This window comes from Oryzias melastigma, linkage group LG22, assembly GCF_002922805.2.
Source record: "Oryzias melastigma strain HK-1 linkage group LG22, ASM292280v2, whole genome shotgun sequence".
NCBI lineage: Eukaryota > Metazoa > Chordata > Actinopteri > Beloniformes > Adrianichthyidae > Oryzias > Oryzias melastigma.
Window position 1 is genome coordinate 11,005,190 of NC_050533.1, and position 15,022 is coordinate 11,020,211.

Here is a 15,022-nt window from a genome sequence, read left to right on the forward strand (position 1 = left end):
TTTTTACAAAGTAAGCTGTGTTAAATAAGTGTGTTTGTTTTTTAGTTTTTACAGTTATTGAAAATGGGACAGAGCGTTACCATCTGACGGACAGCAAATCTGTGGACGGCTTACCGGTAAGAAACTTTGTGTAACTGCTGTGTCTTTTTCAGACTTCTGCATTCGTCAAATTACCCTCTGTTGTGTGAAAAGCAGTGTAGAACTACGGGGCTTTAAGTCGAGTTTTTAAGTCTGGTCCACCTTTTTAGCCTTTGGTGCAGAGAAAACCTCCTCTCTTCTTCCTGTCAACCATTACTGAGAGCTCTCTGTTTACAATCTCTCCCACTAGTTTACAGCCCTTCACAGCCTCAACCTTACATTACTAGAGATACTATAAAAATGCAATTTTTAGCTTATATTTCTTTACACATGTCTTCTATTGTGAGAAAAATGCCACAACATGTTAGAAACCCACTTTTAACAGTAGTCGGTCTTTAATCACTGATTGATGGAGGTCAGACAGGTAAACAGGACAGTTTGTGTAACTGAGAATAATTAAATGAACAGTACAGTTTGATTTTGTCAACATAGAGGTCTGTGAGCTGGCAGATTAGCTGTTCCAGAAAGAGTATAAATAAAAATAGAATTGGTCCTAAAACGGAACCTTGAGGTATCCCACATGACAGCTGCGCAATAAAAGATTTATTGTCAGAAGCCTTGTTACATCACAGGAAGGACTTTCCAAACATTTTCTGTGCTGTTCACAAATCCTCTGAGAACTGATCATCTTTGACCATCGCCTGAACCGTGGATTAGTCTGAGAACTGATGCTGGGCCAGTATTAGACACTCTTCCCCCTTACGTCCATCCTCATCGCTGAACTTCCCAGGACTCTAGTGGAAAAATCTCAGTCCTCTGCTTCAACAAATCAAGCCTGAGCTGACATGACCGCTAGTCTGCACTGAGACGGAGAAGCCTTGACTTGAATATTTGGATCAAGAGCCTCAGAGTTTTTCTGATGCAGCCTGAATCTGAGCAAAACAGAAACCTCTGCAAGAGTGTCACCACCTCCCGTTGGGTAGTGATAAATATTTCATGATCAGGCTTCACAAGTCCTCTCCATCCTCTGCCGCACGGCAGCGTTAGTGGGAGGTGTGCATCACAGCTCTTTTGTACACGTCGCTGAGCTTATCTGTGCTGTTTACTTTTATAGTTGAACGTGTTTATGCGAGTTGTCAACAGTGAAAAGGTCCCACAGATAGCTGGACAAACACAAATATGAACAAATACCCGTACAAGGCCAAACCGTCCATACACCAACACCTATCCTCTGCAGACTGGTGGTCCAGTGTAATCCATTTCAGGAAGAAAGTTTGAAATGCTTTGTGCAGCCTTATCAGGCAGGACCGAGCACAGCTGGCAGCGGGAGATTTGTCTGTCAGACGACAGATCCATTAGCTCAAGCTGCTGGTCGGACAGATGGAGGCTCTGCAGGGTAATGAGCAGAGAAAAATGCTCAGAAATGCCTTCACCACCAGAGGAGACGCTCTGATATTTGATAGTAATTTTCATACGTCGTGTAAAAACCTATAGAGTTAACTCTGAGGTGTTTAACAATTTAATAGTATAAACGTGAAAGGAATAAAAATTAGGCTTTGCTCAAAAATTGCTGTTTTTTTGGGAAGTCTTATGTCCAAAGTTCAAGTCAGATCTCAAGCTGTAAAGTGAATACAGGCTATTTTGTCGCAGAATGGCTCTTATGGTTCGATCATACCAGGCGTGTTAGCACAAGGTGTTCACACTGGACAAGCAGGGAGGGGCTTCTCCTTCTTTTTCTACTCATACTAGCCATCTCTGCCACCTACACTTGGAAGATGCTTGGTGCACAATGTCACAAATCTAGCAAATTTGGCTCCAGGCTTTCTTTCACACCTCTTTTCTGATATATGAAAGATTTGATGTCATAGAATTCCAGTCGCGCACAAATTTCCCAAATTTGACTCCCTTATTGGTCCACTAGTTTGTGTTCAATGGCAACCCGTTTTGCATGTAGTTGTAGAAACTTGCGTGAATCCATAGGATTTGAACCTGGAAGCTCAAAATACGTATTTACGCATATTTTCATTGATTTTTCATTGGATGTTGTGGCTTGCCTGAGGTGGTGTGAACGCATATTGAAACAATCAGTGGACCATCAATTGGTATTTTTCTCTGCCGGTTAAATGCAAAATGAAAAGAAATTATAGGAAATAAATACATTTTTGTAAAAATACCTAACAGGCAACGCCAAGAGAGAAAACAAAATCAATTCACAAATTCCCCATCCAATTTAAAACGTCAGGACAACTTAAAGATCCATTCTGACCATCTTATAATCTATTGTAAAAGTGTTCCTAGTTATCTTTTAATTATGACCATGCTGTTTTTAGCCAAAATCAAAAACCTGTCATTTTCTAGGACATAGTCTCTGCGCAGCTGCAGTAGTTCATTAGAAATAGAAATATGTAACATAAGATGTAGAAAGGGGCGGGGCCACACTAGACTTCTTCTACTCACTCCTTTTCAAGAACGTTGTTTAGTTACACTTGTAATTTTTTTAACTCTTGTGTTTATTTTCAATTCGTGTTTGAAACAAAAAAAAATTAGCCTTTAAGCTGACGTGGAGCATCCCCGCCCCCCTTCCCCTCCCTTTGCAGAGTAGGGAGTGTGTGGTGTGCCAAGTGTATTTTCAACATTACATTACTTTTTCCATGCTCCTAGATCATGACAATTTGAGAAAATAAATACGTAAAAATGCAATTTTGAGCTTAATTTTCTGTAGATATGTCCTCCATCGTCAGAAAAATGCTACAACAACATGTTAAAAACACCAAAAAACACAATTTTTATTGGAGTAGGTCTTAAAGTCCCAGTCTTTGAAATCCAGTCCTTTAATGTTGCTTCGTCTAAATTAGTGAGTTGATTATGTTTGTCTGTCTCTTTTATTCAAATCTTTCTATCTGCTTATTGCTTTAAAAGATCTGAGGCCAAATAACCCACTTGAATATTTCCTTCCAGAGAGATATATTTACTCAATTTTGACTTTTTGTTACCAAGGTTTCCAGTCCACTTTCAAGCGCTAATTTGCAGCCAAGCCGAATGAACAGCCTGCAAATTTAGAATTTCCGTTAAAAGGGAGTTTTGCTAGCAGTGTGGATGCTTGGAAAGAGTAGTTGTTTCCATGAGGCTGCAGATCGCTGTGAAAATCCTCCCCTATGACTCTTGGACACCATCTCTGGAGAACAAAATGCTAGAAGACGCTTGGCGCCCGATCAAAAACTCATCAATGTCCAGAAAAGAAGCGGAGTTTCCTTCCTGTTAGCACGCAGAATTTCCTTTAGGTGGGAAAAAAACACACCCGCCACTTTTCTCAGCAGGTGTGAAAAACTCCAGCACCACTTCACAAGCTGCCACCCCGCTAATTGTGTTGGTGAAAACTTCCTCCCCACCTACACACATCCGATATTAACTTTGTGAGAACTCCATCCTATTGTGGTTCTAGCGGAACAGATTGCAGAGTGCTATAAACAGCACCTCGGTCCGTCATCGTGCCGTAAACACCAGCATCTCTGTCTAGTTTTCACTATTTTAAGGAGCAGCTGTTCAAAGAGTCTGCCGACAGATTTACTTTATGACTGTTTATGTCTCTTTTTATCTGTGTGTCTCGTGGGGCAGACTCAGCTGCAGAAGGACATGCTCAAGCTCAACACCTACGTGGCCTTGTATGACTACGTCGCTCAGGGGAGCCATGACCTGGAGATGAGGTTGGCTAACACACAAACACCCACATGCACACACAAAAGATAACAGCTGCTGGAACAGAACTGATCAATACATTAGTTCTTCTGAACGGTGCATGAGATACTCCAATTGATTGACTCTGACATGCCTGCAGTGATTTTTCTCTGTTTTTTTAATAAGTAGAAAACAAAAAAAAAGTCTTGGTTTATGTAATCATGTAGTGGAGATGGAAAGAGAAGGTTTATAATCACCCTTTAGGATGATCATCATCACAGGAGTTTAAAATCATGCAGACAAACCAGGATTCCTGCAGGGACTAAAAAAAGTCCTAAAAGCATTGACTTTATTCATTTTAAATATTACCTCAAAAGTCTTGAATTTTGATATCTGAGTCTTAAAAACTGTGTTGCGTTTTTACTTTATTTACCATAAAAAGTACTGCGATTTTGTTGTTTAGGACACGATTGTTCTGAAATTCAATGATATCATTCTTCTTTGTCAGTAGGGCTGGTAAATGTGCAAACTAATTAGTCTTTACCATATTTTTTATATGTATGGTCATAAAAAAAGTTTTAGAAAGTCTTAAATTTAACCTTGAGAGACATGTAGGAGCCTCAACATTTATGGCTCTTCAGCAGCTCTGTGAATTCCAGCGAGAGCACAAAGCTGGAAGTTCATCTTGATTTGTTTCCCTCCTTGAGTTTCTTACCACGTGTCAGTTTTTCACTCTGAGTAAACAGATATGTCGTCGGGTTTTTTTTGTTTGTTTTTTTTTGGTGACATTTAACTTTAAAATAATCTGAGATAATTATTAAAAATTCTAGCAATCACAGCAAAAATAATACAAAAACATGACACACAACATACATATCTATACAGGGCTGGGTTAAAAATCGATTAATCGATTTAAGCGTAATACATGAGTAATCAATCCAAACAAGACAATTAGAGACAATTAGAAACACCTGTAGATGATTAACATGATCCCAGAGTGTCTGATAATTCAAAACATGACTAAAAGAAACACTTAAAAAAACAAACAAACCACAGAATCAACTTTTAGGAAAAAAAGATGCACACATTTAGTCCAAAATGTCATGTTTAATGAAAATAAAAGAGCTGTGCTGCTCTGAACTGTTTACTGTGATGGCCATCTGCAGGTTCCTATTGAATAACCGATAAGTATTTTAAGGACAAGTCTGGATCCGACATTTCATGATGTATCGGAATAGTTTTTTTAATGGAACTACGAGATAATGAAGCTATTTGAGCTGTGCCATCCAGTAATAAATAGAATTCACTCCATGTGTTTGTAGAGGTAAGAATGCAGATTAATTACTCCCGTTTGTTTAAACTGGTTTGAGCCAGAACTATGAATGACTCACATCTTTTTTTTATTTTCAAATTGTACCCCAGTGGTCTTTTAATTATTATTATGCTGTTTTAAGCAAATCAAAAAAACAGAGTCGTTTTCTAGGACTTAGTTTCTGCAGTGCGGCTGTAGTTTGTTGGAAATTTGCTTCAGAGTTGCGGGCGGGACCCTGCCCCCCTATTCCATTCTCACTCCCTACTCGTCATATGGTTCGAGACCCCTCCGCATCACTTTTTGATGTTTTGGGTGTCCCCAACTCGTCGTTTTGTTTGGACATGCTGGTTGTTCCCATTTAACCCCAACCCTCCGGAGGTGGTACCGGATGCAGTAAGAGACTCAGAACTCAGGTTGGGTTAGGGTACCGGCCCACATCCTGAGAGTTGGGGACCCCTGATTAGCATATTCATTTTTTTCTTGTTTTTGGCCCAGAACAAAGCAGCCCTTGGACCGGTACCAGTTCATGTCCTAAAGGTTGGAGACCTTAATTGAAACAGCCAGCAGGTCAAAAAACATCAAGTTGGGGACACTCAAAAAGTGATGCGGAGGGGGCCCGAAACCTTTCCTGCCAGCTTTCAGCCCCTCACAACCTAAAGCCTCGTTTCCCCTAAGCAGCCAGGTATGGTACAATAAGGAGTAGTACAGTACAATCCAGTTAATTCTGGTGAGCGTTTCCACTCAGTTAAGCCTCTGTAACACTGAGCAGTTTGTTTTCACGGCGCTAGCGTGTCATCGCGTCATTGTGGTTTGTTGACTAAAAAAGCAACAACAATGAAGATCATCCAGCAGCTCGTCTTTTCCTTTTTGTACATCGCGTTTAACGGGAATTTAATGTTATTTGAAATAAGATGGAAGCTAAGAAGAACAGGAAGAAAAAACGGAAATGCTAGCTTAGCGCTATATTGGTGCTTGCTAATGTTATCACTTTCTGCCAATAAGCGGGCGGCTACAGCGGCTACATTTTTCTTTGGACCTACAACAGGTACAGGTCGGAACTGTTTAATGGGTCCATTTTACAATGGAAATGCTCAAAATACTGGATCAAACTGGATCGTACCACACAGTGGAAATGCCAGCTAAGACGAGAAAAACAAGACATACGTGGGAATGCATCGGAATGGAGTGGAGGGAGGAGCTTGTGGCCGCCCCTTTGTATTTTCTACGTCACTAATTTGATATTTTTCAAACAGAATTTTTTTTGTCTATTCCTGATTCAAAACACTTTAACAAAAAAATATTCCAAAAGGCAATTTTATGCTAAATTTTCTTCATTAATGACAGTAACATGCTAAAAACACCACAATCTTTCTAAAAAGCTGCACAATCACCAAATTCAGGATTCTCTGCTCTTAATTACACATAAATACGACTGTTTAATCTCCAATATATCGGGTCTAACTGAATGCATTTTAAGAGGACTCATCTGTTTAAATCTCCAGTATCCATGGACATCACGCGCAGCATTCTTTCAAAGAGGCTCTAAGGAAAAGAACAGTCCTTCAGCCTAAGTGCCAATTTGTTCAGGCTTCCTGCTGAAACCTCCTGTGGATTTAAGGATGAGATGGCGCTCTCGCTCTCTGCCGCTCTCTTCAGTTCACAGACACACAAACACACTCCACCGTTCTTCATCTTCTCCTCAACCGACAGAAACTTCAATCGCTCCTCATTTAAAATTCATTGACCGCCTCATTAGGACTATCGATGCCATTCGTCTTGAGATGCGGCTCACGTGGAGGTTTTAATCCTGGGCTCCAGCAGAAGGGAGTCAATAAATCAAACACAAATACATTAGGAGCATTTTTAAATAATAAAATTAAGTCTTTAAATGCAGCGGTAGTTAGAAGTTAGAAAGTTTTGTTTATTATTCATTCTGTGGATGTTACAAACTCAGATGACAAAATGACTTTAGGTTAGGTGGATATATAATAGAATGAGTAAGCATTATGGGTATTTATATTTAATATTTGATTAAGAACATGAGAACACAGGAAATGTCAGGAGATTTGTTTTTCTGATCTGGACTAAAAGCTTTTTCTAAGACAATTTGAATTATCAAAGAATGGCCAGACTCATTTGTTTTTTTTTTTTTAATCTGAGATCATGTCTTAGTTACTCTGCTTTTTTTAATAAACACTTGTTTATGCAGCAGATTAGATTCTGATTAATCCTATGAAACATACTTGGATGACACTTGAAAATATTAAAAGCCGTGTTTATAACAAAATAATTAATGCAGCTTTAGACAGTATTGTAACTTCCTGAATGAAATTTCTCAATGCAGTGTTACCAAATTACACCCATTGTCATGCATCAACTTCCTTGGATTGAATTCAGGATTGATTTTAAAGGCATTTTATTAGTTTCTAAAACTTGTCTTCGACCGTCATATTTTTTAAAAATGATTTTAAAGAATGAGCCCTAGTGGACCTCGAGGTCCTACAGGGCTGTAGTTCAGAGCAGTGTAGCCCGGATCATTAAATTTGGGGATATTGTTTTTGATATGTCAAGTTTTCTCTTATATTTTTTATGTATTTTATTGGATCTTTTTGTATTTATTTATTTTTTTAATTTGCTTTTAGTGATTTATATCCGTCCATTAAGATTTATCGATATATTTTTCAATTTTTTGTGAAGGTCTTTGTTTTTGCTTTTTAATTTAAAAAAAATATATTTACTGTGTAAAGCCCTTTGTGTTTCATGAGTATAAAACATGCTTTATAAATAAAGTTAGATTTGATTTGCAGTAAGATGTTTCACAGTCTGTGCAACAAAAAAAAAAAAAAAAGATTTTTTTTAATTCTATTGTTATGTCATTCCAGAGCTGGAGACAGAATCTTATTGGTTGACGACTCCAACAACGACTGGTGGAAGGTACGGATGGAAAACCAACAAGTGCCACATATTGCCCCTCCTTGACCATGCTTTTATTTTGAAAGTGTTCCAGAAACAGTAGAAAAGGTGTCGTCTTGTGACGTGCAAGCTTTGACAGATAATTTAGGAAGATGGAGGTTGCTGTCACCAGACCGTGAAGAAACTCATTACGGACATCTGGCCTATTTAGGAATTACACAACACATTTAGATGTGCACCACGTCGATGTCTGGTGACCTCAGAGAATAAGCAGTTTTTTGAGGGCTTTTTAGATTTCAGATTTGTATGTTTCAAAGAAATAAAATATATTTTTTGAAAAGTATCAATGCCAAAGCTAGGTTTTTATTTATTTTTGTCTTTTCAGGGGGTAATCGAGGACCGAATCGGTTTCTTCCCATCAGCCTTTGCTCTTCAGCTGCGGGCTGAAGACCAGGTCTTCAGGTGCACCAGAGCATTTATCGGCTGCAAGGAGCAAAGCCAGCTCACCCTGAAGGAGGGACAGGTGAAGATATCTGATCGTTTTTCCCGTTAGGTGAATTATTTGGATTGTTTGAATGGAAATCATCATCAACAGCTTTTTGGTTGTTTTGTTGACTCCCAGTGTTCCCAAAGATTATTTAGAGGAAAAACTCAACAGGAGTCAAAAAGCAGAGGATCTCTCTCAAGAGTTACTATATTAGAGTGGCACTATGTCATGACACAAGTTACCCGAACCCCCTTTTTTCCCACTGTGCAGCACTGGGCATGCTGGGGGTCAGATAAGGCTTTACAGTGAGCAGCCCCCAGTGGAGATGAAACCGCAAGATGAATTGTTGACCTGTTGACTCTCTTTTCCATTCACACAGACCCGGGGGAAGGTTTTGTAGAATCCTTTCAACAAAAATGCAAGCAACGAGGGTTCTGACCAGTAAAGAAAGAATTTTGGAAAGCTGCTACGACTTTTGGAAAAACAAAATTTTTTCCTTGAAAAGATCTACTTTTTTCCAGAAAGGAAGTAAAAGCTGAATATAAGTGGAAAAGGAAAATGAAGAAATATTTTAAATCCGCGACCAGCAGGTCTCCCCTGTTTCAATGTGCTGCTTTAATATTTTTGAAGAAACGTTTGTGCAAAATGAGGAAAATGTTGCTTTTTCTTCAGTAAAAATTGTGTTTTTTGGTGTATTTAACATGTTCTTGTAGTAATTTTCTGATGATGGAAGACACATATAAAGAAAATTAAGCTTAAAATTTCATTCCTGAGTGTCATTTTTTGAATTCAATTCATTGTGAATCAAGATGAGGCAAAAAAAGTTTAATAAAGAGCATATTTCCCATTTGTTCCGTTCTCCCTGAGATCCCAGTTAAGGATGACAGGAAAAGGGGGCGGGGTTGCTCCATGCCGAGTGTTCCCCCCATAACCATAAACTTTGACCTAGAAAATGACACAGGTTTTTGGGTTTTGTCTAAAAAAAAAGCATAGTTATTATTAAAATACCTCTGGGAACGCTTTAAATAGATCAAAAGATGATCGTAGTGGGACTTTAATATGTCTAACTAGCAGAGACGTGCACAATATTTTAGAGGGACTCAAAGTCAGAAAAGGGCAACAAAAATTCACATTTAATTTAGTCCTTTAACGATATGAAAATTACGTAAATTTATAAAATAAAGAACTAATAGATATCTACCCAGACCTGTGTAGATAAAAGAGATAGAATCGTTATTTTTTATGAAAACAAATTGTTGTCAACATGAGTTAATTCACTTTATCATAGACTTAGAAGGCATCTAAAGCAATAAAAACACTGGAGGCTCTTTATTTTAGCATTGTGCTGCAGACATAATCAACATGAATCAAGTTTAATACAAATTGTAATATTTTAAACACAGATTTTCTTAAATTTTCATCCTCGGAATGCTGAGATTAATAATGACATGTCATGTTATCACATTTTTGGTGTTTAGTTTTTCAGTGGTGGTTCTGGTGACGTTCTGACTCCTGCCAGTCACTGCAGCTTCATGCTAATCATCCACAGCTGTCTTCATTTTTGTTAATTGTCCTCAGTGTATAAAAGTGGTTTTCAGTTCAAAATTTTTTTTTCTCCTGTATTTGGGGTCCTACTGGTTTTGACAGGAGAACCCTCTTGTCAAGACTTTCATAGAAAATACTATGAAACGAATTGATACATAATTTAAAGAAGGCAATTCTAATCAGAAAATATGACAATAAACCAATAACTGTAGTCTCAGATCTGTGCTGAGGAAGCCACGAACTTGTGATAAATAGGATTTTTTTTTTTTATATACAAAAAAACAATGGGAGACTAGGGCACTTTTTAATATGAGGTAAAATGGGCAGGTGCTCAAGCACCCCAAAGGCCCTATGTGTGCAAGTGCGTGCTAACTAGGAAAATGCAGGCAGCTGTGCCAGCTCAACAGGTCCACAAATGAGTGGGCGGAGTCACAGTCAAAGGGTAGAACTAAAGAAAACCAAAAACTCAAATTATAGCAAGAACTGTTTTTTTTTTTCCATATAACATGATTTCCTCATACATAAATTTCATGAAAAAGTTTTTCTGCTCAAGGTTTTTTTTGGTTTGGCATTTTCACCTTTCCTCGGTTTCAGTCACTCTTCGTGTAAAATTAGTTTTTCATAATCCAAACGAAATGGGTTTTTGAATAGATTAAATACATTATTCCTTCATCAAATCCCATTGAGTTACTATGTAATTATGGAACTTGTAAATCAAAATTGAATTGAGTTGTTTGGCAGCTAAGGTGGACACATTTATAGGTGTTTCGCTGCCAACTGGTCCAGAATGAATCTTATAAAAATCCCTACAACAACAGACAGGAAGATAACAGGTGCAAAAAACAGAAATAGTTGAAAGACCTAAAATAACAGAGACTGAAGCTTCTGAGATGTGGGTGGAACTGTTGGTGTGGAGTAAGTTTCCATTGCCCATCATCCATCTGTTCACACGATCTCCTTCTAAATTACAGCCCCTCGAACCCCCAACCTAACATTACTGGTGCAACAAAAATGGCGACCAATATTCCAGCTATCCAGCAGCTCAGTTTTAAGCCCGACGCCAGCTCGGACGAGGAAAACACAGACGTTCATGGATCTTTTTGTCTGCAATTGAATCCATCAGAATGCAATTTTTGTTTGCATCTGATTCACAATGATTTGCATAAAGAAATACCCAGAAATGCAAATTTAAACTACATTTTGTTAATTTATGCTGCAAGAACATTAAAAAGTGGGTCTTAAAGCTTATACTTTGAATTAAAGCTACAAAACACAAATACTTCTATTTTCTAAATGATCTGAGTCAACTGTTAATTTACAGTTTTCTTCCTCAGATCTGCGTCGGCAGTGAGATAGAACGCAACGGCTTCATCAGAGTGACGAGTGGAAAGAAGAGGGGTTACGTCCCGTGTGACGTCCTGGAGATCATCTGAGACAAAGTCAGCTCAAGGAGAAACCCCGACAAGATAGTGGGGCGGGACCGGTCGCCCGATGAGGAACGGAGAAGGCATCCGCCGCGGGGGAGGAACTTCACCTCAGCAGAGGCGGAAGTTCAAACCCGACACAAGCGGTTGTGGTTTGTCACCGAGCACTTTGGTTTGCTGCAGGTCTCCCTTTCTGCACGGAGTCAAACCAGAGACAACAAACTGCCTCTGGTTTTCTAGAGGGCAGGAGATCACTGTGTCACTGATTTTATTGAACTTTTTTATGTTTTTCTGCATTCCTGCTAAGCGTCCTTCACCTCCAATCCTTTTATAAAAAGGGCTGCCAGCTAGTTTTTATGGCTCAATAACAAACACTTTTATTTTGTTGTGTTTTCCATGAAAATGTTAGTCACAGTGCCAAGTAGCAGCAGTATTTATTTATTTTTTTACATTCCATTCAATTTGGGACAGTGATGGAAGCTACGATTATAAATAATGATAACAAAGAATTTAATCCGCTTTAATTCTTTGGAAAAAAAATTCCTTTGAGATTAAAAAATAAGTTCTCATGCATGGTGAAAACGAGCTAAACACCAGAAAAGGAGGGAAACAAAAGTTTTTTTTTTCTTAAAGGAATTACCTAATGTAATAAAATCCTCTTTGGTCTTTCACAAATACTCTACAGATTCTTTGATTTCAATGACACATATTGTTCCCTGCTGTCAATTTCCTTAGGTACTAATGGAATGATACGCTTTGGTTAAAATATCAACAGAGGACAGCAGACAGCAGCTTTGGGTTATGCAGTTTATGAAGTAGAGCAAATAAAAGATCAATTAAGGCTCTTGTGATCCAAAACCCTGAAAATCTGAATCTTATGATGTATTTTCAGACTAAAAGCCCTAAACCAGTGGTCTGCAACCTAAAACCCTGGAGCCACATATGACCTATGACCCCTCCTCTTTAGCTCTGTGGTTAAAAAATAATGTAATCTTTATAATTTTTTATAAGTAACTTTTTTTTTAGACAATAAAGCCCATCAAGCAAAAAAAAAGTCAAACTTGATTAAACTCATTCATAAACATTGGTACGTATCACTCGGCCTGGCTCCTGACTACATTACCCATAATGCCCCAGCAATCCATCAAACTATTCATAGTATACCAAGTATTTTGACAGATTTTTGAGCGCCGTGTACCACAAAAAATCCATTTGAGCTCAACCAACGTTCATCCTTAAGGCGCACCTTAAGTATGACAGTCCGCCTTAATTGTTGAACTAAATTCAAGGACTTTAAATGTGTCATATGTTCCAAAAATGCAATAATGATCACTTAGTTTTGATTTAATTTTACACATTTCTGGCTGAGATGGAGCAGATGCTGCATTGAAGTGATCCTATATGTGGGCGTCTTTTATTTTGAAAGGAAGTCATGTGAACTTCTGTCTAAGGTAAAAAACTACTTAATATATTTTAAAAATGCATAATTTTATGATTATTTATGATTTTTTTTTTTAATTATGTCACAAACAGTAGTTTAAAGTGTTGAAGGTTGCAGACCTCTGCCCTAAACAAAAAAGGCAAAAAAGAGACTAGTTTTCATCCAAGACTAAAAAAGTTTACATATTTTTAAAAGTTGGTCCCTCGTCATTATTACGGTCCTCAAAACTAAAAGGAGAAATCACATTAAAAAGTTGTGTTTTTTACCATTTCCACTCTGCATAATTTTTTTAGATGTAGATTTTTTTGACTTTTTAAAAAGGTTTTATTTATTTATTTATGATTAACTTTAACTGTCATGTTTTCTTTTTTTAAGAGAGGAATTACTACACTAAAATTCTAACAAAAGGTTGTTTTATTCTTATTAATTTAAGATACCTGGTGTGCTTAAGAAATGGAGCCTATGAACTGTTAAGTTTAGTATTTAGTTAGATCATTTTAAACTTGAGCACTCATGCAGTTTTCTTTTTTCAGCTCAGGCCATTCTAAATGGCTCTTTTTTGTTGTTTTTTTCTAGAATTGACTTTGTTTTGTTTTTTAGAATTTAAGTTATTTTGCATTGTAATCAAAGGAAAATTATGCCTTTTGAAGGTTTGCTCTGCACTGAAACTCAACAAGGCTTTGTTGTACGTCATGTATGAACACAAATAAAGAGTTTTGTTACAGCAAAGTGTCCATATATCCTCTAAAACTCATACTTTTTTATGCTTTAAAGGAAAATATATATATATTCAAAGGATATTAGAGAGGCTTTCAGATTACTTTTTTTCATTTCCCAAACTTTACAAGTCTCTTTTTAAAGTTTTTGGGTTTGAGTTGGGTCCTGCTTTGTATAAAAGTTCCAATTCTTGACTCTAGCACCACCTGCAGGTTGATTATGATATAAAATATGTGTAATATATTTTGTAATGATTTAAAAACAGCACTGAAGCAACAAACATTTATCTGCAAAGAGTCTCACTAGTGGGGCATTTTCCAAGCATCAGATCTGCTTTAAGACGTTTTTAGGGTATATATTTACAAGCTTTTAGGAAATGTTAGGGAAAAATTGGTCTAAATTGGCTGAGCTGAAGCATCACATGCTTGCAGCAGATTTGTCGGCTGCACATCAATGAGGTAAACTGGCCATTCGACATGGTTGCTGTGGAGACCATGGCAGGGTTGTGAGCTCATTATGTTCAAGAAACCAGTTCAATATTTTCTTGAGCTGTGTAACGTGGTGGACTGTCCTGCTGGAATCACAGAATGGGTACACTGTCATACAGGGAATGGGCGTGGTCATGAGTATCATTGAGGTCTACAAAATAAAAAAATAGGATTCTTTACCTGAATGCAGTACCGGAAACTGGGAATCATCCGACTGAGTGGTTTTTTAAAGTGCTTCAGTTTTTTGTTCTTTGCACACAAACTTCCACTTCGGCATCCTTTTGCCTCAAGGTGGAAGAAAAAAAATGGAAGGATGAACGAAAGATGGATGAGTGAAAGAAAACAGATGGATGAGCGGAAGAAGACGAATGGATGAACAAAAGATGATGGATGGATGAACAAAGAGTTTGAATCTAAGACATCCTTTTTCCACCATGTCTATGCCTAAACAATGCAACAAGTTCCTGCCACTTGACAGACTGATTAGCTGTTAATAATTAAAGACTGAACTTCTGCAAAAATAATTTGTCACTTTTGTCACACGGAGTCCCACAGGGTTTTGTCTTGGGACCACAAGTGATGTTATTGTGCCATGTTTTACTCAGCCAGATTATGAAACTTCTATGTCATCCTGATGAACTGAGATGATTCATAGGTTTGTTCTTCTAGTCTATTTCCCAACTTGCTGGTTCATGTGTCTATTATTATTAAAATGTTAAATGAATAAAGTTTAAAAACTTTTAGAGTTTCCCTTGTTAAGGTCAGCAGATTAAAAAGCCTTTCAGTTCTTTGACCTCCTCTGTTCTGTGAAATCTCAGAGGCATGTGTGTGTTGAGGAACAAAAGTTTTCACCATAAGAGTCACATCTTTAAAAAAATCTTATTCTCTGATTTGTTTGAACCAGGTCTGAAGATCCAATAGTTCCTCTTCTTTGCATAGAAC

The 15,022-nt window shown here is 37.7% G+C and overlaps 1 protein-coding gene across 5 annotated transcripts in view; it reads left to right on the forward strand.

The window, feature by feature from the left end:
• Positions 1-13,604, forward strand: part of stac (SH3 and cysteine rich domain) — a 32,350-nt gene extending 18,746 nt beyond the window's left edge. For 4 of the 5 annotated variants that reach the window (XM_036209971.1, XM_036209972.1, XM_024277499.2 and 1 more), the window contains 5 exons: positions 46-116; positions 3,694-3,782; positions 7,948-7,999; positions 8,364-8,501; positions 11,345-13,604. In XM_036209971.1, coding sequence (XP_036065864.1) covers positions 46-116; positions 3,694-3,782; positions 7,948-7,999; positions 8,364-8,501; positions 11,345-11,443 — 449 coding nt within the window. In that variant the 3' untranslated portion in view covers positions 11,444-13,604. Of the gene's footprint in view, positions 1-45; positions 117-3,693; positions 3,783-7,947; positions 8,000-8,363; positions 8,502-8,844; positions 9,686-11,344 lie in introns of those variants that run through there. The other variant, XM_036209973.1, reaches the window with a different exon arrangement.
• The last annotated feature ends 1,418 nt before the right edge of the window (positions 13,605-15,022 follow it).